Consider the following 25,000-nt stretch of genomic DNA (forward strand, 5'->3'; position numbering starts at 1 on the left):
AACACATAGATGATATATACACTAGAATCATACGTGTGCATCAGATGACAGTGACATGAATGAACCCATTACAACACATAGATGATATATACACTAGAATCATACGTGTGCATCAGATGACAGTGACAATGCCAGGACTGTGCTTGTGTCAGATGTAGCAAGGCGTAGACTGTAGTAGTGAGTATTACCATCATCGGTACATCTAGCCATAATGTACCCATTTGTGTTACTCAAAGGTTGAACCCAAGCAGACAAAGAGAATCCTCTCGCCAAATTAGCCATGACCGGATTGGCACTGGGAAAGACTGTCACAAATTGCCCTAGAAGGAGTTTAAAATGGATTAAATTTTGGTATTTCAAAAATAATAATATAATAATAATACACATTTATACAGCGCTCATTCTCGTGTAAAACACAAGCTCTGGGCACTTTACAATATAAATTATCAATTTTAAGTGAAAAAAAAAAAAATAATAATAATAATTCATAGCCAAATCAAGGATTCATAGAGTCAATAAAAACAAATACAGTAAAGTTTTATTAAATATCTAATCTTATACAAAATGACATCTAAATGGTATGAACATGATGCTGTTGAGCCATGGTCTTTCAGGCAACAGGACCCAGTTTGAATTTACATAAAATTTGTATTTTTTAGGAATCTTTTTTCACTCAGTGTTAAGTGGCTGGGTCAAATCTAAATCGGATGGAGAGTATTTTGCCACATCTAAGCGACCTAACATGAGCTTCACAAACAATGTTATAATAAATATACCAATAATAATAATAATAATAATAATAATAATAATAATAATAATAATAATAATAATAATAATAATAAATAATAATAACAATAATAATAACAATAATAAATAAAATAATAATAATCTAATTTAACTAGCTTGAGCTCAAATCCAGGGAACATATAACAGCTATACGACCACATTTGAATAATAATAATAATGAAAAAATGTATCAGTCTTTTACAGGAATATATTACAAAAGCCAATTATAAAATTCACAAAATAACACTACAACATAGTCATGAAATAAAATTTCAATCATCTTCCAATCTGTATAATTTGTGTCGATGATTTCAAATAATAATAATAATCGTACGGCTATGTGGTCTTGTCGTATGACACTCGCTTTCGGATCGGAAGGTCCTGGGTTCGAGCCTCGCTCGGCGCATAGTTTAGTCCTTGGAAAAGACTCTTTGCTCACATTCTCTCACCGTACTCATGTGTAAAATGAGTACCTGACCACTAACAGTGTTGTCTCTGTTAGAAAAAATTGTAATATCGCCTAACAGGCGTCATGTTTCATTCTACATGTTACGTGTTGCTGTTGGTCAGGGACCCCTTGTAAAGCACTTTGAGCACATTTAGTGGATATTGAGCTATAAAAAAGCTCAACATTTTAAGTAATTTGTAGATCTTAAGTTTTTGCGGGTTTTTTTCGTTTAAAAAAACAAACAAGAAATCCAAGCCATGTATGGGTTTAAATAAAGATAGTATATTCAAAATTAGATTTATTTGATTGGTATTAAGTATCAAACTGAAAGAACAGAGAGATTAAATACCAGCAGCTCCAGAAAAGAGTAGGACGGGTGTTGCTGTTCCCGGTCTCCTTTTTGATATCTCATCATTCATTGGTGCAGGCCATTGTCCACTAAAAAGGAAGTCATAAATCACAGGCAGATTGCCCCCAAGTTCTTCGGAAAATATTTCCCACAAAACCTGTTGATGGAATACAATACGTTTTACATCTTTCAAAGCACCTTTAATGAAAAATTGAGAGAATAGATACATTATATAAACTATGTAATAAATGCAAACAATTTAATATCAATCATATCAATTACACATCAACACTCCCACTATATTTATACTAAATAAAAGTTACATTATGCTCTGTTTCATCCATAAATAGTTATCTTGCTGTTTCCTGAACTTTTATAGAAAACATTTACATAAGGAGAAATACTATGATAAAACATTACAAATTAAATATAAATAAAAAGAATTCAGTTGTTTGATTTCCTCCTGCTTTTACCTACCCACAGATATTGACAACCTTCGAGAAAATGTTTAACGTTCACGGTTGTAATAAGATTAAACTGTATGCATTATGTACCTTCGAATACAGAAAAATGCAGGAATCAGATCCTTTTCTCATTTCGGACCCTCTGTTTGGAACGCTTTACCACAGAGCATTCGTGAAAAAGAATCTTTGTCTATTTTTAATCGTTCCCTTAAAACATATCTGTTTGATGATAAACAAGATAGGTCTGGTTTTGTGTTGTGTGTGTGTGTGTGTGTGTGTGTGTGTATGAGTATGTTTCAGCCAAAGTAATTTGTAATTAAAGCGCTTAGAGTCTGGTGTCTCAGAGTTATAGCGCTATATAAGTTTTCAGCATTATTATTATTATTAGCTTTTACTTGTATTTCTGACAGAATATTTAATCAAAATAGACTCACTTTGACTCTATCTTGGGTCCCCTGTCTCCTTTCTACTATAAAGGTTGCCTGTGTGGATGCTTCATCTCCTGGATCGAAATCCTCTGCCACCTTCAACTCCCTTGCATCTTGGGAAAACGCCATATAGCCAAAAGGATCATCACTAGAACTTACTGTGATGGTGGCTACTATAAACTGGTCTGATAAAGAAGCCAGGCTTGTGGACAAGATGCCTGAAATCACTTGATGAATAAAAATATAAAAGCAATTATTCAATGTAAAAAAAAAAAATGAATGAATTTTTGTATTTTACCAAGAAGTATCCGGGCTTTTAATTTTTATAAACAAAGAATTCTGATCCTAAAATATTTCGGGTGCGGCTGAATGACTAATCTTGTAAAGAAATAATTATTGTAATGCCTATAAGAAAGTCTACCCAAATTGATCAATGAAAGTCAAAATGCTTTTCTCTCCCGATATACTACCAGATTAAGGCGGTAGTTCATAAATATAGGATTGTGTACTACACATTTTTTAAATTTGACATTAAATGAAATTTTAAAACTTGAATTATTAACAAACGAATAATGAATTGTAAAATCAAACGAAATTTTACAAAGTGAATAAACAGCATAGATGGTAATATATGAAATCAAACGAAATTTTGCAATTTGAATTGTTAACTACAGAATGATAAACTCATGAAACCGACTACAATTTCATAGATTGAATCATCAAGTACAGGAAGTTGAATAGTAAAATCGACTAAAATTTACAAAATGAACTGAATTTTGAACTTGACTGAAATTCTACAGATTGAATTGCTAACCACATGTGAACCATGAAACAAACTGAAATGATATTACAAATTGAATTGTTAACGATCAAATACAATCAACATCAAATGAAATAATATCAACCGGATTGTTAACCATTACTAATGATTCATGAAACAAACTGAAATTATACTAATTGGCTTGATAATTACATAAAAATGAACCTTAAAATTATTTAAATTGAAGAAAATGAACTGTTAGCTAAACAACTTTACATTTTAAAAATCAGCTGACATTTTACAAACTTAACTGTTAATTTACAGAGTCATTCATTGTTAAATATACAAATTTACAAATCGATTGGCAAAATACAAACTAGTGAAATGATGGATCCTTAAATGATTTCTAATATTGAGCTTTAAGCTTTATATAGCGCAATATCCACTAAATGTGCTCAAAGCGCTTTACAAGGGGTCCCTGGTCAACAGCAACATTTAACATGTAGGATGGGACATGACGCCTGTTAGGCGATATTACAATTTTTCGGACAAAGACAACGCTGTCAACGGCCAGGTACTGAGTATGGTGAGAGAATGTGAGTAAAGAGCCTTTTCCAAGGACTCAACTATGCATTGAGCATGAGGCTCGAACCCAGGACCTTCTGATCCGAAAGCGAGTGTCATACCACTAGACCACATAGCCGCACAATAATATACTGCTTGCATATAACTACATAACATCTAATCCTGAAATCAACATAAATGTTTAAAATTGGATAGATAATTACAAAACAATGAATCATGAAATCAACTGAAATTTTACAAATTGATTTTAGTAAATAACACATGTCGAATGCGAAGTACAATGCAACTACTGCCTTTCCAAGATCCTTGTTAAATATACTAAAAGCAAAAGTAGGGTCTAAAACAGTTTTTAAAAAGCTTTAACGGAAAACAATGATTTTGTAGTGTACAATGATGTTACAACATACACACTAATAATCGATCATTCCTTCTTGTGAATTATGAAACTATATTTAGATCAGCTTACTCTAAGTTGAATATTGAACACTCTTACCAAAACACAGTAAATGATTTATGAAAGACTCACTAGAAACCTCCATGTAAAATTACATATCATATATTGCTTCTTTTATAAAGCACATAATCTTATAGTTTAAAAATAGCATAAGCAACTATAAGAAATAATAAACAAGCACATTAGAATTTGTTAACCACCCTAACTACACCATTCTTATATCTCTTATTCGTCCACCTAGTGTTTGATTCATTGTGTTTTGTTGATAAAGGAAACCCGAAACGTCTACATTATCTGTCTTTGCATAACAAATTGAAGCTTCCGTTTCATTTTGTATTGTTATTTATTTCTTCGGGCTTCAAGCAGCAACACTCCATTAACCACAAAAAGCTATCACGTTTTGTTTCTTTTTTAAAAATCTAAGCAAATTACTTAATGTTACCTTAATTGTAGAATGTTGTTTTCACTTCATCATAGAACAAAATTTAAAAAAACAACCCCCCAAAAAAGAAAGAAAATAGAGAAGAAAAAGAAAGGGCAAGAGGAGAAAAAACCTCAACCAACCTACCTTTAACTTTTGTGAGGACTAGAAGGAATCTCTCAGCTTTTTCAGGTAATCTGTCTGCTAAAGGAGACACAGATAAAGCTTGTTTGTTTTCTTGGGGAGAAAATGTCACTTGACCACTCGGGAATTCAAAATCTTCTCCAGGAGAAAGGGGTCTATTGTTAAGAGTCTGGATTTCCCATGACACGTTGACAGATCCAAAATTACCTTTATCTCTAACAATTCTGTTTGATGAAATGTTTGAATTCATTACACCATTTGTGACCCAACGTCTCAAAACGGTATTATGTCAGGATGAACCTGATGCTAAAAAGTCAAATTAAAACTAAACTGGTCAAAATTATGAATGACCGGTATTTAGCACTCTAAAATATGATGTCCATTCTCCTCAATAAAACAAATAAACTCAACGGAAGTCTGATATTTCTGGCCACAAATTCAATTTTCAGCAACTTAGTCATCACGACTTAATACCGTTTTGAGACGAAGGGTCACATTTTAAGAATATTAAGAGGAGGCATTATCAAAACAAATAGTAACTTAATAATGGGACTGCGTGGCTCAGTGGTACGGTCTTTGCTTCGTACCTGAAAGGTACCGAGTTCGACTACCCGCTGCATTGTGTGACCTTGAGCAAGTCACCTAGCCTTAGCTCAATTTGCGGCACTGACACCTGGGTTATTCCAGTCTTCCCTTGGAATAGACCCTAAAGAAAAATTTCCCCTTAGGGATGAATAAAGGGAATTTATTTAATTTATTTTTTTAACTGTATTTTAAAAAAATATGATTAATACTTTCCATTTCTGCAACTTACATTGACATTATACAATTTACGTATTGAATGGAAAATATCATTGCGACACTACACAACATGAATATTTCTAGGTAATAAATATTGCTCTTTGTTAGCATTTTATAAGCTACATCTAGAATTCCATTGACTTACTCTAAAAATCCCACACTCCCTTCCTCCACTTCCACACCAGCAGGTGGAGCAAAGCTGAAAACACCATAGGCATCGTCATTGGATTTGATGACAATGGTAGCTGTAGAACTGTCAGTGGTAATCAGATCACCTTGTGAATAGAAATTGTTTTATTGAAAATTGTTAATTATCAGACTAATTAAAATGCATCACTTTCACACAAAATATAAAAAAAGATCACAATACAAGAGGAATAAATCCATCATTATAAAGCTCTCTTAAAGAGTTTTGAAATATTTAAAATTGATCTTCAAAACTAACGATGAAAACATAAAGCTCATGAGTAATCCATCTTGGAATATGAAAAACATGAATGGGACCCCCAATCACTCAAGAGTTAGAGATAAATGCATTTAGAAAGCTCTAACCATAGAGTGTGCATGTAATCATACACAATAACATAATACAGCACAAGATGTGTGCATCCCTAAACAAAAACCAATTGAACTCTTAAGTAATAAAAACTAAAAACAAAACAAACAAAAAAACATGTTAGATAAAAAAATATTTTGACAATTTCAAAACATACAAAATCACTGTTTGACAGAGACGAAGCGCACATATCACAAACGCATTTACAAATATACAACATTGAACATTAAGAAAAAATGATGAACAGATAAATGGCTTTAACAACTAAATATAAGGAATTGAAATATACAAATTCAATTGACCAGTTGATACATTATAAATGACATATCATGATCAGTTTATATGATTTGTAAGAGGCAAGGAAGAAGGAGGGAAGGAGGAGGAGGAAAGAAGAAGACGAAGAAGAAGAAGAAGAAGAAGAAGAAGAAGAAGAAGAAGAAGAAGAAGAAGAAGAAGAAGAAGAAGAAGAAGAAGAAGAAGAAGAAGAAGAAGAAGAAGAAAGAAGAAGAAGAAAAGAAAGAAGAAGAAGAAGAAGAAGAAGAAAGAAGAAGAAGAAGAAGAGAAGAAGAAGAAGAAGAAGAAGAAAAATAAGAAGAAGATGAAGAAGATGAAGAAGAGGAAGAATAAGAAAGATCTGTATTAACAGATTATCTTGATAGATATGTTCTAATAATGATACAGGATAAATGACATTTATGTAAACACTGATTATATCAACTTACCCCCAACATCAAACAATTGCACACTAAATGTTTCATTGCCTTCTGGGTTAGTATCATCCAAAATTACAACTTGTATCTCTTTCTCTTTTTCACCGGAAGCAAAAACAAGTTCCTGTGTTTTAATCTGTGTATAATCACCATCCACACTAGAGGCTGACCCATCTAGGCTGCGATAGTACAAACGTGCTACTCTATCCAGCTTGCCAGATCGTATCACAGTCAAGGTTACGACGCTTGGCTCTGTCGTGTAGATCAGGGGTTCTGGTGATTAAAAATTAAAAAAAAAATTAATAAGTATCAAAATGCATCATTATCTTTTGCTATTCATCTTTACTTCAAGACTAAAGTTTTAAAAAATAGATGAAAATGAACAAAAGTGGTATAAGGGAAAGTTACTTAGTGATGGACCTATAAAAACAGACACTCACTAACAACTATTTCACAACAAAATACTATCTTGATTTTGATCGGCTAGAGTAAACCCATTAAAATACCATCAAAACGATGGGAAATTGACGTGCAATTAATTGTTGCTGATACAATAACCTGCCTCTAATTACATCTAAGCTCAGAAACTAAACGCAACAAAGTTTTAAAAAAATAATAATAGTAAGAAAAAACCCCAAACAAACGAACACCAACAAATCTTAGTGGAAAAAAATTATATTTCAGTGAAAGTTATATTTTACTTTTAATATTCGACTGAACTCTGAAACCAAATTTTAATAATTTAAAATTTTCATACTGGATTTCTGCCACTGCAAGTCAATGAGTAACGGCAAAACCAGATCTTAAAATGTTTGTAAAAATAATTTCCATCATAGGAAAACTTAGATAGTTACAAAATATATAACACAAAAATGACCTCTGAATTCCACAGGGTTGTCATTCTCTAATATGACAATGGTTGCCACCATAGGGATGCCCGGTGTTGCTTTTCCTGTTGGAGTCATTAACTGAACTGCATACGTCTCATCTTTTTCAGGAATCTGTCAACGATTCACAAACTTAATATGAAACAATATTTTATACAAACAAGACATAAAAAGAAATTATTTCATAGGCACACTGTCGAGTATAATTACATTTTTTGTATAATGAAATGCTAGAACTAGAATTCATTATTTATCTATACAATAGCGTGATAAATGATAGAACAATGCTGAGCTACTCTTGGAATTATTTCCAACTATTCTTGTATCTGCATTTAGTGAAAAACAAAAGAAAGAAAAAATAAATGTTGATATTTCAGATCGTACAACAAAGAATACAATGCCCTGAATACTAAAACTTTTTTTTTTTAATTGAGCTTTTATATAGCGCAATATCCACTAAACGTGCTCAAAGCGCTTCACAAGGGTCAATGGGCAACAGCAACATTTAACATGTAGGACGGGACATGACGCCTGTTAGGCGATATTACATTTTTTTCGGACAAAGACAACACTGTTAACGGCCAGGTACTCATTTTACACCTGAGTACAGTGAGAGAATGTGAGTAAAGAGCCTTTTCTAAGGACTCAACTATGCGCCGAGCGCGAGGCTCGAACCCAGGAGCTTCCGATCCGAAAGCGAGTGTCATACCACTAAACCACATAGCCGCACAATAGGATGATACTACAAATGGAAATAAAACTTATCAATAATCGAAATAATTAAACTCTTTTATGTCTAGCACATTTACCTTATCATTGACTACGATAAAAGAAAGAAATCCCTCTGCCTGTCCATCCTCAAATACCAGGGTTCCAGATGATGGAATCAAGTCAGTTTGTACTTCAGGTTGGAGTTTCCATGGAACCTCTACCCGGCCAAATGTTCCCCAGGCTCTTTCTACTTTGAGAGTAATGTTGATCTGTTCTCCTTCTGAGCTCTCCGCTACGATAAATAAAAATCAAAGTATATGACTTTAAAACGCAATAGTCATAAATCATAGAAAAAAAAAATAAATTCCATGGTTTGTTTGTTTTCGTTTTTAAGGGTTTTACAGAGCTTACAACATATCAGGTCATTTCAGCACCAGTAAAAAAGGGGGAAAATGGGATACTAAAAAATTTATAGATTTACAATAAAAAGCACACGAGAAAAAGTAAGACAAAGGGGACTGGTTTAATTAGGGAACAGATGTGGATTCCAAGAGCAGACTACCAAACTACTAATGAACTTAGTTTGAGATAAACTCAAGTCTCATCTAAACACAAGCACAGAATCCCACTAAAGGAAATACATTCAAAGGTTTACAAAACATATTCAAAACAAAAAAAATAATAGTACTTAACAAAGAGATGATTTACAAGTTTAAAAAATCATCTCCCAAAACTATAGCTATACATGTGACTGTTTCCCTCTCAGCTAAGGACTCCAGTCAGGACCAGGACAAAAACCAAGTAATTTCATTCCAAGACAAAGACCAAAAGCAACATGTAAAACAGATATAGAGAGATAAAAACCAAGTGACTTCCCTCCCCACTACGGGAAGAATTCCATAGTTTCTCAATATGCTGCTTATACACACACACACACACACACACACACACACATATCCATGCATATCACGCTCCAGAGATTCTGTTTAATACAGAAGCCTCTGTTAAAAGGCACAGTCCTTGGGAATCACGCAGAGTTTGCTTTTAGAGGGATTGTGATTATAAGCAGAATCTGATTTCTTAATTACTTAGTCTATGTTGAATATTCATATTATAGAAAAATAACTTTACTTCAGAGTTGCTGAAAGTAAAACTAAAGGGTTGCAATTCTTGGAACTGCCATTGGTCCATTAGAAATTGATTTTCTAAAGCTTAATTTCTTTTAAATTCATTTAACTCTTAGGGTAAACAAATTGTCTCCTCTTTTTGCCACAATATGGACTGTACCATACCATAGATGTGGAACGAGGTGTAAAGACGCTTGAGATTGTTGCTTATAGGGAATGAGATTAGCGGAAGAGTAGCGTCCCTTGATTGGACGACACCCATAGTCTGTGACGTCACCGGCAGAAAAGTTATTAGAGAGAGAACGTCATGTTGGTTGTGCGCATGCATGCGGAAGCGAGGATGAGAGACGCATGCGCAGAACCAACATGACCTTCTCTCTCTAATAACTTTTCCGCCGGTGACGTCACAGACTATGGGTGACGTCCAATCAAGGGACGCTACTCTTCCGCTAATCTCATTCCCTATTTGACTTTTGATTGGATGCACTTGTTTATGCCATATCCAACATTTCTGTGAACTGGTTCTTACTCTGTTCATGCTTGGCCATTAAGTTGGAAATAATGTCTGATGTTTTTTAATTGATTCTTTAACCTCTGATGTTGGTAGTGTAGAGTGCAGTATGTAGTACAAAATAGAATTGGAAACAGACATAATATGTCTAAACCAAGAAAGTCACAAAGAGTTCAAGTGCAGTATCGTATCTTTATAGTTCACATCGTGAGCACATTTAACACCTCTGCAAACAAAGTGTGCAAATAAAAATGGCTGTGATCTTGATCAATGATTAATTATGACCAGATCTGGTGACTGTCAGACCGTAGCCATTGTTAATATATAGCCTGACACTAGAACCCTCTAGGACTGGTAGTTTGACGTCATTTTTTAGGTTTGTGTAGCGTCTATTGAGTTGTCATTAGTAGAGCTCAAGGAAACCCGTTATTTCATTGGTTGAACTATTGAATACAACTCACGATTTGTTTTCTTTTGTGGCAAAAGACTGGCATTTTGACGTCATTTTTTGGTCAGTATCAGGCTATAACTTTATGATGACTATGGTCTGAGCCCTCCTTTCCCTTACCCCATTTCCAAAATCGTGTCAACGTCACCACAAGTGGACAACATATCCATCCCCCCCCCCCCCCCAACACACACCCATCGCCGTACAGCTTCAATGGGTTGCCTAGACTACCTATTGTTATCACCAAAGATTCTAGGACAAACATGTTTGTCCATTTCATCACTGAGATGGCAATTGTTTTGTGAAAGGGAAGCAATAATGGAATAGTGAGGTAGTGTGTACCATACGTTATTCATAGAGCATTTTGATGATTTCCTTCTTAACCCTTTTTCTCAATCTTTTGCATTAAGAATAGAATTATAGTATTTTTACTTTTAGCTGTTTATTTTCTTTTAGTTTTGTATTTTAAAGTAATGGTAAGAAAAGTGAGCGCACTTCTAAGCGGAGTCCTTTCTGGTGAGTGTGCCTATAAAGGGTAAAATTATATAGTAAAAATTCTGTTTCCTTCTGGTTCGAGCATGCTTATATAGTCGAAATCGCTTATAAACGGAGACCACTGTATTTCAATTTAAAATTTCTTTACTTTCCAAGCTGGATCTATGTAACAAAGAAGCTGTCAAACACTCTTTTTGGAGTAGCACTTCACAATTTTTGTCAATTCCCATAGTTGCACGCTTGACTCATGCAGACTTGAGTCAAGTAGAACTAGACTTTAGAGCCATAAAGCTGTTAGAGCTGGGGTTTATCCCAGTTTTTTGTAGCTTTAAATGGATAGTTTTAATTGCTTATTACCCTCTGAATAGGACGATATGTCCATTGGAGAGAACTTGGCAAGATAAATTAGACTCAGAGACCAAACCACTGCAGGAGATAAGAGGGGTCAGGAAAAAAACCCAACAAAACCTTAACTAAAACTGGGACAGTTCCTTTGCTTGAGGCAAATGCTCTTCCAATTGAGCTGGTGGGACGACCCCCTGTATCAAATAAAGCAAAGACCGAACTCAATATTGACAACTCACGATCCAACCCATTCTCCTCCTCCATTAAAGAAACCAACGACCTGAATCAATGATTGAAATGAAAACCCTAATATTGGGATACTTACCAGTGTATGCAACTGTTGGGTCAGTCTCAAACTGTATGACGCCATTAGGATCATCGCTTTCCTCAATTTCTACAGGGATGCTTGTTGAATCACCGAGTGTGGCTGGTGGGTCACCAGCCGATGTTAACACTAAAGAATACTTCTCCAGTAGCTTTCAAAGAAAAAAATATGATTATATCTGTAAAGTACATCATTTAAAAAAGAGACGTCATTGTACCAAGTATTTCTTTCAAGCGGTAAGAGTCTGATGTCTCGAAGTTATAGCGCTATATACGTTTTCAGCATTATTATCATTTATTATTATTTGACTCTCAAAACAGCATTATTTTATGAAGAGAACCCTAATCTTGATGTCTATGTCATATGTTGCACTTAAAAATACAAAAAGCTTGCAATACAGTTGGTGGAATTCAAGTTGGAATTCAAGAGTGTCTGTCTTATTCATGAAACAGAACGTTTTCTTTCAAATCCATCATCTTGTTATTGTCTTTTGATATAATTTCTCCTAAACGCCTGGTTTAATGTTACAATAAGAGGAACATTGTTTAAGTTTTATTCATCATTGCTACATGGTAAAATCTACAGTTTTCCACTATTGATGATGCAATTGTAAATTAGAAATTAACATTGCACCATTCAACGTTCGCAGTTTCTCTTCAAACAACCTGATTGAGGATTTAGTAAGCATACAAGAGACCAAAGACAAGGCCAATGATGAGATAATATGAGGATGCCGTCTCATACCATTTGAACATGAAAATATCCAGGAAGGGCTCAGTTTTCTAATATCAAACCGACTAACACCTTATTTGGACTCACACTGGTCTATAAATGAAAGACTATCTGTTTTACTTTTTGAAAATATTCCATGCTTTCTAAATAACAAGGCTACACTTATAATCAACACCCACCATCCTAATCTTAAGACATCCAAAAAAGATTAAACAGTATGATTATATAATGAAATTGAAATGATAATCCGAGAACATGTAAATGATAAAAACAAGACTACTGTCCTATACTGCATGACTTATCACAGCAGCAAAAACAACTGAGACTTGACATCAACAGCTGCTCAAATGGACGAATGACTATGACTGTGGTAAGTCTTAACGTCCTCTGTCAATTTGTAACAGAAAATTTGAGATGAGGTTTGGCTTAGTTTGTAGCATGTCTGTAACTTTCCAAATTTTCATCAACAATTCAAACCATTTTTCTCATAAAAATCTTATGAAGTGGTGCATAACTGCAGATCAAACTGAAGACATTCTGTTTTCCAGGGTAGGTGTAAAAGATAAAACTCGTGCCTGGAAAATAGGTCTGGAGTTTAATCATCAGCCAAAAAACGCTGCATATTTTTGCTTGTATGTCGTCAAGTTTCTGTTTTTTCTGTCATTGTACGATTGGCCACGACACACTAGAGAGAGATGTACTGGAGGGCATGGTGGAGGGCAAAAGAGGCAGAGGAAGACCACAAAGAAGATGGCAACAGGATATACAGGAATGGCTCAACAACGGCGTGACGGAATGTGGCAGATGGGCACAAGACAGAGACTTCTTCCGAAGGACTGTGGGAGGCCACGTCCAAGTGATATGCCACATAGAGAGAGAGATTGTACGATTGGCCAATGGCAGAACTAATCAAGTCACTTTCTTCTTTTGATTGTTTAAGAATCATATATTAAAAAAAAAAATATCTGAATACTTTTATTCATCTTACCTCTGGTTTTCCATCTTTTTTAGCAAGTATTGTGGCTTTTGCTATTCTTTGCCCAGGAGGAAAAAACAAGACATTTGTAGCTCCAAAGAACTCATCTTCCCCATTAGGCTCCATTGAATACTTGACAGATCTTTCTTGTAAAGCACCTCCTGTCCTTTCTACTATCACTTCTATTGGCAATAATCCTTCCTGACAATGGGATTAGAGTAAATAGATGATGAATAAATGAACATTTTAAATGGTTGAAATTCGCGACTCATCAAAATTACAACAACCATTACTATTACTACTACTACTACTACTACTACTACTACTACTACTACTACTACTACTACTACTACTACTACTACTACTACTACTACCACTACTACTACTACTACTACTGCTGCTGCTGCTGCTACTGCTGCTCTACTACTACTACTACTACTACTACTACTACTACTACTACTACTACTACTACTACTACTACTACTACTACTACTACTACTACTACTACTACTACTACTACTACTACTACTACTACTACTACTACTATCACTATATAATAATAATAATAATAATAATAATAATAATAATAATAATAATAATAATAATAATAATAATAATAATAATAATAATAATAAGAAGAAGAAGAAGAAGAAGAAGAAGAATAGTAATAATAACAATGATGATGATGATGATGATGATGATGATGATAATAAATATTATTATTATTATTATTATTATTATTATTATTATTATTATTATTATTATTATTATTATCATTATTATCATTTTATCATTATCTATTGACATCTATCCTTCTTTCAATTTCATCTCGTTCCAAAATCTTCTGTTCCCTAGATGCATCACCTCGGTTTTATCCTCATTCATCCTTAGCCTGTTCCTATCCATCCAATCCCTTACACCCAGTACACATTTTCATATACACTTTTGACATTTTGTAAGTTTTGGGTAAATCCAGATCCAAACAATTGGGTGTCATCAGCATAATGGTGGTAGGACAGGCCAAAAGCCCCCGATAACCTTTGAAAGTGGATGTATGTAGAGAACGAAAAGCACGGGTCCAAGAATTGACCCTGTGGGATATCACATTCCAAAGGAATTTGATCAGACTTCAAAGTAATTACAACTACAATTTGTTGTTCATCTACTAAATAACATTTAAACCAACTGAGTGTCGTACCAGAAAGGTATTTCTAAACGTTTTAACAGTAAGTCATAAGCTCTGTCAATACATACGTCTTTTTAAATCTTTCATTTGACAAAAACTGTCTTAACTCACTCAATCCTAGAGATTTTTGCTACTTTTCAAAATTGGAAAAAATGTATTAAAAATGAGCATGTACATAGACTACCACTAACATGTATAAACAAAAAACATAAACTTTGATGCTACACCAATAATTTGTCTCCGAAAAATGTAATAAGTAGGCATGGGATAAAAGTATCCCGGGTAAACTACGGATATAGTCGGTGTTAGGGTTGAGTGAGTTAAACATCGGAAAGTGACTCAACCAAGGGTTAAGATGTTTATAAATCATGTAAACACATAAGAATTTTCCCTTGAATAGCAAACAGCTCCCATAAATTGATGAGTAAAAGCCTGGTTTAATTTTTAAAATAATCAAATTCAAATTTAATGCCAAAACAGTTTTTACTTCTTTTAAAACAAGCTGAATAGAATTTTATGAGCTGTAATTAAAAAAAAATTAAAAAAATAGAGCTTTTATATAGCGCAATATCCACTAAACATGCTCAAAGCGCTTTACAAGGGGTCCCTGGCCAACAGCAACATTTAACATGTAGGACGGGACATGCCGCCTGTTAGGCGATATTATAATTTTTCGGACAAAGACACCGCTGTTAAAGGCCAGGTACTCATTTTACACCTGAGTACGGTGAGAGAATGTGAGTAAAGAGCCCTTTCCAAGGACTCAACTATGCGCAGAGCGCGAGCTCGAACCCAGGACCTTCCGATCCGTAAGCGAGTGTCATACCACTAGACCACATAGCCGCACACGTAATAGTAATGAAATCATAACTGTCAGATAATATACACAATTATAATTGGGTATACGTGCTTTAATGTCAGGGTTCCTTCACGCGGTTTACAACTTTATTGTTTATCTTATGTTAACTGAATTAACTCACTCAACCCTAACAACGACTATATCCGTAGTTTACCCCGGTTACTTTAACCCCATTCCTATCTATTAGATTTTTCTGAGACAAATAATAGGAGTAGTATCAAAGCTTATGTTTTTAGTTTTTGCATGTTAATGGTAGTTGAATAAAACCTATCTATGTATATGCTCATTTTTAATACATTTTCCCAATTTTGAAAAGTAGCAAAAATCTCTAGGACTGAGTGAGTTAAGAGAGCATTTGAACTTTTCTAACATAATTGAATTATTGCTTGTGGGATAAGAAATTGAATGCATACTCTATTAATTGCACGATAGAACTGCTCTTGTTCTCAAGAGCTTTAATTAATCTACAAGACATACTTGTAATTATCTTAAGAATCTGAATGTTACTTACTTGAATGTTTCAAAACTGGTACCAAATTCAACGTAGGACACTTTTGAATGGAAGTGAACATATTATATATCTATACAAGCTCAATAATGTAGTGTAATTTCTCTATATAAATTCTGATTATCTATCATTTTCACCCACACTGTTTTCCTTTAATCCTCTCCTTACCAACTATAGGAAAATCGTCACATTCGTTACGATACAACCAACATTTTTTTTATTCAAATTTCTTTTGTACATCAGAAAATTTAAAGAAAATGAACAGTGTATTGTAGAGCATGTTTATCTAAAGAAATTGTTTTTCACAAGAACTTTACTTCTATTGTGTTTGAGTGATAAAAAATATATTTTGTGTTAGTTGGGTGTGAAGTTTTGGGGAAAATCCTGAAAATGGCTGGTAAGGAGGGAGTTCAACAAAGAAAGATATGAGCATTTGCATTTAATTAATTTTGAAAAATCGGAAATCAAATAAGAAATGATTAGATAATTTTAAAAAATACAATATGTAGTGAACAAGATTATAGCAAAACTCACAGATACACGATAATTGGATTTCATCTGAGGTGAAAATGAGATAATTCCCCCTGGGTTGTCATTTGAACGAACTGTAATAACAAGTTTATTGGAGCCTGGCCTCAACCGCTGATTGTCAGAGGGCTGTATGTTGTCTAAAGTCACAATGAAAAACTCATCTACCTCTGGGATATCATCTGCTTTGATGCCGATCGTGAGGTAAGTCTCAGAGGTTCCTGTTAACATTGAATAATTTATTTTCTAAAGGTATGAGAATTTTCTACACATTGACGTTTCTGAAGTCTCTATCACTATTTCAGCTAATTCAAAGATATGACTAAACCCTTGGAATAGATCGATAGCATTAATAAATAGCAAGAAATAGGGACATATAAATGGGTTGATTGCAATTGAGAGTGTAGAAAAAGTTACACTTTCAAGTCATGAAAAATATATTTTACATTTCATTTCCATCCAATTATTCACAAAATTCGCACAATTAAGCTAAACTACATCTTTGAAGTTTGTTATTTGTTTGTTTCTTTTTTCGTTGTCTTTTGTAGGGGGGAATGGGTTGTGACCCAGATGGTAAAGGTGTATCTTAATAACATTGGACAACAGAGATGATTCTTGTTGACATAATTATCTTTATTCTAACTAATAAGGAATACATTGGCAACATCACTGTCATACAGAAGAGGTAATTTTTTAAATTCTGTTTTGGAAAGTTAATTTCAAATTATACAAGCTGAAAATTCTAACAATCACTTTCTGAACATAAAATATTGCTTATATCCTTTTGAGCCACGAGAGTTATGAGGCTAACATCTCATCCATTTTTTAGAGCATGGACTGCACAGTGATAATTACTTTCTATACTTTGCGTAGGATTTTGGCTTAAATACTTTTTTTTTTCCAATCCAAAAAATGTTTCTCTGCAATTACTGCTTACGCGAGAGGGGGTAGAGTGTATTTGCATTACTTCAGATACTCTACCAATCATAATTTTGACTGTTTTGGAACTGGTAGAGGTGCTGTTATAGAGTATACCAAAAAAGCAGATTATTGCTATGACTGCCTATAGACTGACCTGATTCAAGAGTGACTGTCCCACGGAGTGCCACAACATCATCGTTAGTGACACTGTTACCAGTTATTGACCATTCAACAGTGGCTGTTCCACTCAGTCCTTCGCGACTCACTAACAGGATTACCTAATTAAACGAAACATCATAGCATTATATTAAAACATGTAGTCCAATAATAATGCAGCTCATAAAATGGAGAGGTCGATCCAATTATATCAGCAACAATCTCACAGCAGCATATAAAGCAACTTATAAGTATCCTAACATAACATAACATAACATAACATAATGAGGTTTGCTTATGTCAAAAGCCAATAATCACATATGAAGAAAAGAAAGTTTCCTGAATTGATTAATACATAAGAAAGAAGTTTACGTCATGGCAAATATATTGTAATCTTATTTTAATGAAGGAAAAAAGGCAAATATTCAAAATATGAGCACATGGACATGAAAAATATTTGTTTATCCAATCTTTTTCATCGATATATAAATATGATGATAAAATAGTTTAAGAATAAAATTAAAAATAAAAAAATCTGAGCATGCACTCACATCTGTAACACCAGATTCTGGTTCCTCAATTTCTATATCGGTTACATTAAAGAATCCAGTTTCTCCATTAGCCTCTGTGGGCGACACAAATATTGACACTGTCTCTCTGGGACCAAGTTTGGGGCTGTTATAGGCACCGTAGAACAACGCTGGAAATGAAAAAAATATTAATCAAACATCCATGATGTAGAATCTAAGCAATTAAATAATAAATGAAAAATTTTGTTGTTGAGCAACCAGCCTAAAGATTTGGTATATGAAATCATCCATGCACTTAGAGCTACCTTAGTGTTGGTTATAGAAATAAAATACTCTGAATGAGATGCTATTGGACAGATTTTAATGGCAATTAAAACTTGTGTAAGTGCTGTATAAGAAACAGTCAAAATTGTGTTCAATTTTTGTAACATACTTCTTAAACAAAAGAAAGGGAAAAACAAAGAAACAGACAAATACTTGAAATCTTCTTTTCCTTCGGTTTCAAGCTTGATGTTAATTCCTGACAGCAAATATTATATTATCAGTATCAGGTAAAAATCTAAACGGATCGTAATTCAATGAATTCATGAAAGTTAGCCTATAGTTAGCCTATTAAAAAAAACCCCCAAAAAACAAAACAAACAAACAAGAAAACAAACAAACAAAACAAAATAAAACAAATTAATAGGAACTGATAATATTGTTTACATTCAACAAAACCAATTCCCGTGATATTGGCAGTAAATTCTCCTCCAACAACCAAGAAGGTGGATGGCATAAGTCTGAACAACACCTCCACTGGATCTTGTCCTGAGGGCATAACCACCGTTTGGGCTGGTTCTTCAAACACATTGTCTGTAAACAAATTAAACTAAAAACTTAATCTAAAGAATTTATATAGCACAATATCCACTAAACATTTCAGAATTTGAATTTATAATTTGAGGGAGATTAATTATAAATAATAATCTTAAGAAAATATCCACCATTAGAGATTTCCTTACTAAAGATGCAACAATGAAACGCGTAACAACTCCTGTTTTATCATGTCTAGACTATTGCACTGGTCTTGTATATCACATAAGCCATGATAAAATATTGCGCTGCAGGGCATACAAAATAGTGCAGCTAAATTAGTGACAACACAAAAGAGAATGGCACACTGTCTCTTCCCATTCTGTATGAGCTGCACTGGCTGCCTGTCAAGGAAAGAATCATTTTAAAGATTGCTCTGTTTTGTTTTAAAAGCCGAAATGATGAAGTACCTGACTACATTAAAAGCATGTTAGAAATGTTGCTGTTTTGTTTTAAAAGCCTAAATGATGAATTACCTGACTACATTAAAAGCATGTTAGAATATATGTACCAAATAGGAATTTAATGTATGATCCTTGACTGAAAAATCAAAGCTCACTCTTAGAAATAATTATAATTATAAATTTTAAATTTTATTGCGGCCGTTCCTTTGTCTGTACTGGGCCCCTTGTGTGAACGACCTGCCCAGAGGGACAAGAGAAGCAAAATCTATTGATAGTTTAAATCAATGTTAAAGCACTACCTTTTTACCATTACATTTGCGTGATATTGATACAATATTACAAACACTGCTGCTATTGATATCATTGTGGTATATGTTTTATATATGTAAATTTTTGATATTTATTTGTAACGTAACTTGAGCATCATGCATTGATGAAAATGCGCGATATAAATGCCATGTATTATTATTAGAGGACCTCACATATTATTAGGTTTAAGTAAAGCCTGGGTCTAAAGCCTATGAAAACTCTATGACTACGACCTGGTATGAATAATATAATCCATTAAAAAAACATTTCTAACAATATCAGAAACATTTAGTTTTAGGGAAAGCCATTCGTGAGGAACAGGAATAGAACAGTTCATTCCCCCCCCCCCCCCCTCCCCCTCCATGTCCCGTTAAACAACTTTTAAAAATTCCTTGTCTCTTTCTCTTTCCCCCAATAAAGTACATAGAGTGTGTTGAAGATATTTAAGTCCTCATCATCGCATTAAGGACATGCAAGAAGAGGTGGGAGTTTTATCTGAAATAGCAAAATAAGTCGGCCTCAGAATTGATTCAGATTTTTAAAATAACAGACATCAGTTACAATATCAGGAAGCAGAATGGGAGATGTAAACAAATTCAACTTTTTGAGCAGTATAATTAGCGACACAGGAGGAAACAACGAAGGTTTTAAAGCTGAAATTAGAAAAATACAAAAGCCCTGTCTTATCACGGAAGATTAACAGTCATATTGAATCCATATATTTAACTCCAATGTCAAAACTGTTCTACTATATTAAGGATCCAACACTATAAAGAGAAAAGAAAACTAAAGTCCAGGCCTTCATCACAAAAATGTTCTTCCTCTATATCATAAGGCAAGACAAAATAAAAGGCAGATTTATAGAAGAGAGCTGGTCAAGAAAAATCTCCACCCAAATAATAACAGTAATAGTGAGGAAGTAAAAACTGGATGGCCACACTTTGAGACAAAAGAGCAGCTACAGAACTTGCCAATCCTTTGACTTGAAATCATAGGGTTGGATGTTCAAAACAGACAAGTTCACTGCTTGAGAAAATCAGACTGACCAGAAAGCCACACATGATGGGCAGCAAAGAAAAAGGCAAAGAAGAGACTTTGGTGGTGGACAATTGGAGTAAAGAGGAATGGAATAAGTAATTTTTTTGCATCGTTTTCTTCACTTTTCAGGTAGGGGGGGGGGGGGGTCCCATCAATCCTTCTCACTACATTTCCATACTATTATTTGCTTCACCAAAGATCCCCCCCCCCCCAACCCCCAATTCCGCTTATAATATCTAATAAAACTTTTTTGCTCTCCTCCCTTCTTTCTTCCACCCCGGAAAATCCACTAAAGCAAATCAGTCGCTGGACAAGATTTTACCATTCCGGGGGTACCATTTCTTTTCGAAAGACCTGATAATAATTCATTGTGAAGATTAATTGGCCATGAATTATGTCTTACAGTTATCAAGTTCGTGGGTGCCATCGTCATAGGAAACACTTATGTTGACATCCAAATCATCTAATCGTGCTCCAGATCTTGTGAGGGAAAGACGAAGCAAGCGAGGAGTTGCAGCCTGGTGAAACATCAAAATAAAACAAAACATTTAATTTTAAAAACATTCAATAAATTTAATTATTGGTTAGATGGGACGATGGACTTATCAAATCTGCTCTTAGTTCATAACAGTAACAGCCATAAAGTCATAAAGTACACGAGTAATTCAACCGGCGTACCTTCTTTTTCTCTCTCGCACAAACTTCCTAAGAATTAATAGCCGAATAGTTTTCAACACTTGATTTCATATCAATGAGTTCATGTTCTGTCCGATTTTCATTTCTTACTCTTTATCAATGCCACTTGACCTACAGCAGACGATACTTTTGATTTTCTTTCTTTCAGTAGCCTCCCCTTCATGCTACCATAATTTAATTTCGCTAAATTAATAACCTAAATTTCGACATTTATTAATTCTTAATTAATCCGTGTTACTCTTTTTCCGAAACCTGACAATGCAATACAGCGAGCAAGTCACCGACCAATACGCAGATATCGGTTTAAACTATTGCTATTTTCGATGCCTCGATAACCAGACATCTAAAGGCGACAGCACGATTTGGAAGTGGGAAGACTTAAAACCTTGTCTGGAAGTAATCGTGAAAGACAGGGAGCAAATTTTAAAAAAAAATATTTAAAAATTACCGTATCGACTTTGTGGTCTAATCCCGGTCCAAATTCTACTGTACCATAGACGTTGTCCGAATCTTCTATAAGAATCCGCGCTTCACTAACACCATCCACCTTAGCGTTGCCTGTGACTGTCGTAGGATCAAGCTTTACCAACACCATTTCGGCTGGTTCTGGGTCATTGTCCTGCACAACTGTAAGGGAAATCTTTGCTTCGTTCACTCCATCAGCGAAGAATAATGTACCTGATATTAATCAAAAGGAAAAAAATATGTAAGGGCAGATATAATTTAGTTTCTTTGAATAACAGATGGAATATACAACTCGTTAAAGGAGGGGAAAATAGCTAAAGGCCTAAAGGCGACGTGTACATATATGTAGGTCTGACATCCGAACGCACTTATAGGCCTAGTTTAACATGGTTGTAATGAACAATTTTTTTTTTTTGCGTCATTTTTAAAGACTTTCATTACAACAATGAGCCCATACGGAATTGGGTTATCAGATCTGCAAATAAATGCACGTCGAGCTCAGGTAATGTGGTTGATATATTACATTTATCTAATTTTACGGAAGGAACCCACGAGAAAAAGGACATATAGTGCCAGAAAAATAGACATATAAAAAAAGAAAAGAAAAAAAAACCCAAAGTCGGTTGAGAATCTCACTATACCAGAAAACAATGCACTATACCCTATTGTGGCTTACCGATACTAACATTCATACTAAGTTTCCTTCTGAAGTTGGTCAGGCTGCTAGATGAGAGACCTTCGTAAAATTCTATTTTCAATCTTTTCCATTTATTGTTAATCTATTGTCTTTCCAAATGGGATAGGATTTCAATGGTCTATATCCTTTAATAATCTTCATCTAGTCTCTGTTTGAATCAGTTCCTACTGTATCTTTTTTCTTTTCTTTGGTGATTGCAAGGGCATACTCTACGTCATCTCATATCGTGATATAATATTATACTGGTTGGTATATATTATATGTGACCCATCGTCTCAAAATGGTATTATGTCGGAACGAATCAGATGCTTAAAAGCCGAAGTAAATGTTAAACTGGTCACAAAATATAAATTATTGGCATTAGCACCTTAAAATATGGTATCCATTCTCCTCAATAAATCACATAAACTCAACACAAGTCTGATATTTCTGGCTATAAATTCAATTTTCAACATCTTAACCAACCCGACTTAATACCGTTTTGAGGCGAAGGGTCACATATTCCAATGAGCTATCGAAATGTCCAATGGGGATATAGATAGAATGCGCTTGGCCAAGGAGTTCACAACATTGCCATCCGGAAGTATAACGGACCAACACACAAACTCTGTGTAACCATGAACTTTTATAGTCTGGTTAATACAGTTTAGTGAGAACAACTCACAAACGCGGATGGCAAAAACAATAACAAAGGCCTGAGTGACGTCATCTGCATACTATCTATAGGTATTACCTTTCCATGTGCTCATTGGACATTGGTCACATTGCAAAGCGTGTTTACAATGACCCACATTGTGAAAAGTATTCATAGTTTGAGAAATATCCAACATTACAATAGGATTCAATAGTCGTACCGTCACTTCCTTCCTAATGACGTATGGTAACTTAGTAACACTGGCTCTAAACTATCGGAACAATGGCGGACGCCGTATGAAATATTTCTCCGGCGAGCTTAAAAGCGTATCCAGAGGGAAAAAAACCCCATCAATTTGATCATGTTTTGACTTTTATACATTCTGATCACAAGGCATATGAAAAGGGAATGAAAAGTTCTCGCCAGCATGAAGAATAAAAAGTAAAGATTTTCTTTGTTTAGAACCAAGATGGCCGCCGTTGCCGGGCGCGTGACATCAGACTACTGAATCCAATTGGATTCAGTAGTCTGATGTCACGCCGCCAGGCAACGGCGGCCATCTTGGTTCTAAACAAAGAAAATCATTACTTTTTGTTCTTCATGCTGGCTAGAACTTTTCATTCCCTTTTCATATGCCTTTTGATCAGAATGTGTAAAAGTCAAAACATGATCATATTTATGTGTTTTTTTTCCTCTGGAAGCGTTTTTTTTCTAGCCGGAGAAATAGTTCATACGGGGTGCGCCATTGTTCCGATAGTTTAGAGCCAGTGTTACTAAGTTACCATGCCTCATTAGGAAGGAAGTGACGTTACGACTATTGAATCCTATTGGCCATTTTGCTCAGCATGACTCATGGGTATGTTAACAACTTTCATAATATAGATAGAATGCACTTGGCTAAGGAGCTCATAACATTGCCATCCGGAAGTATAACGGACCAACACACAAACTTGGTGTAACCATGATCGTTTATAGTCGGGTTAATACAGTTTAGTGAGAAGTACTCATAAACGCGGATGTCAAAAAACAATAACAAAGACCTTAGTGACGTCAACTTCGAACTATCTATACAAAGCAGCATGTTCACATTTATTATTGAAAAATGTCCAATCATTGAACAGAAAAAAATCATGTGACCGATAACTAGGTTGGACGAAAACATGAATATAGATTGCTCCCATTACACTACAGTATAACCGCCAAAGCAATAATCTGAATGAATGTGTAATTAATTGCTCACCTTTAGTGGGTCCGATGTCGTCTTCCACAGGAGTGGATCCTCTGTCCCTGACAATAAACCACCCTACTCGCACATCCCCAAATGTTCCATCGGAACGGTCCACGAAAATTTCAAGGGTGGTAAAGGAGTCCTCGTTGACCTGGAAGGTGGGGATGCCGCCATCTTGGTTGGGTCGGATACCAAGAATTCCGCTTGGATTGTCGTTAGCATTGATGATAACTCGAGCGGCCTTTGGTTCGATCCAAACGGCATCACCCTGACAAACACAATTGAGTAGTAGTAGTAGTAGTAGTAGTAGTAGTAGTAGTAGTAGTAGTAGTAGTAGTAGTAGTAGTAGTAATAGTTGTTGTTGTTGTTGTTGTTTTGGTAGTAGTAGTAGTAGTAGTAGTAGTAGTAGTAGTAGTAGTATAGTAGTAGTAGTAGTAGTAGTAGTAGTTAATAGTAGTAAGTAGTAGTAGTAGTAGTAGTAGTAGTAGTAGTAGTAGTAGTAGTAGTAGTAGTAGTATAGTAT

At 34.6% G+C, this 25,000-nt stretch overlaps 1 protein-coding gene across 1 annotated transcript in view; it reads right to left on the reverse strand.

The window, feature by feature from the left end:
- LOC144964079 (adhesion G-protein coupled receptor V1-like) overlaps positions 1-25,000 on the reverse strand; it is a 156,088-nt gene that overhangs the window by 93,168 nt on the left and 37,920 nt on the right. The window contains exons 8-24 of the mRNA XM_078898019.1: positions 24,490-24,745; positions 21,902-22,131; positions 21,161-21,275; positions 18,860-19,006; positions 18,173-18,321; positions 17,620-17,743; positions 16,551-16,765; positions 13,476-13,664; positions 11,756-11,906; positions 8,603-8,796; positions 7,784-7,907; positions 6,919-7,179; positions 5,786-5,915; positions 4,843-5,063; positions 2,482-2,702; positions 1,584-1,740; positions 106-320 (exon numbers count right to left, since the gene is read on the reverse strand). Of these exons, the coding sequence (XP_078754145.1) occupies positions 106-320; positions 1,584-1,740; positions 2,482-2,702; positions 4,843-5,063; positions 5,786-5,915; positions 6,919-7,179; positions 7,784-7,907; positions 8,603-8,796; positions 11,756-11,906; positions 13,476-13,664; positions 16,551-16,765; positions 17,620-17,743; positions 18,173-18,321; positions 18,860-19,006; positions 21,161-21,275; positions 21,902-22,131; positions 24,490-24,745 (3,099 nt within the window). The remainder of the gene's footprint in view (positions 1-105; positions 321-1,583; positions 1,741-2,481; positions 2,703-4,842; positions 5,064-5,785; positions 5,916-6,918; positions 7,180-7,783; positions 7,908-8,602; positions 8,797-11,755; positions 11,907-13,475; positions 13,665-16,550; positions 16,766-17,619; positions 17,744-18,172; positions 18,322-18,859; positions 19,007-21,160; positions 21,276-21,901; positions 22,132-24,489; positions 24,746-25,000) is intronic.

This window comes from Berghia stephanieae, chromosome 2, assembly GCF_034508935.2.
Source record: "Berghia stephanieae isolate SIO BIC M18660-M18661 chromosome 2, UCSD_Bste_1.3, whole genome shotgun sequence".
NCBI lineage: Eukaryota > Metazoa > Mollusca > Gastropoda > Nudibranchia > Aeolidiidae > Berghia > Berghia stephanieae.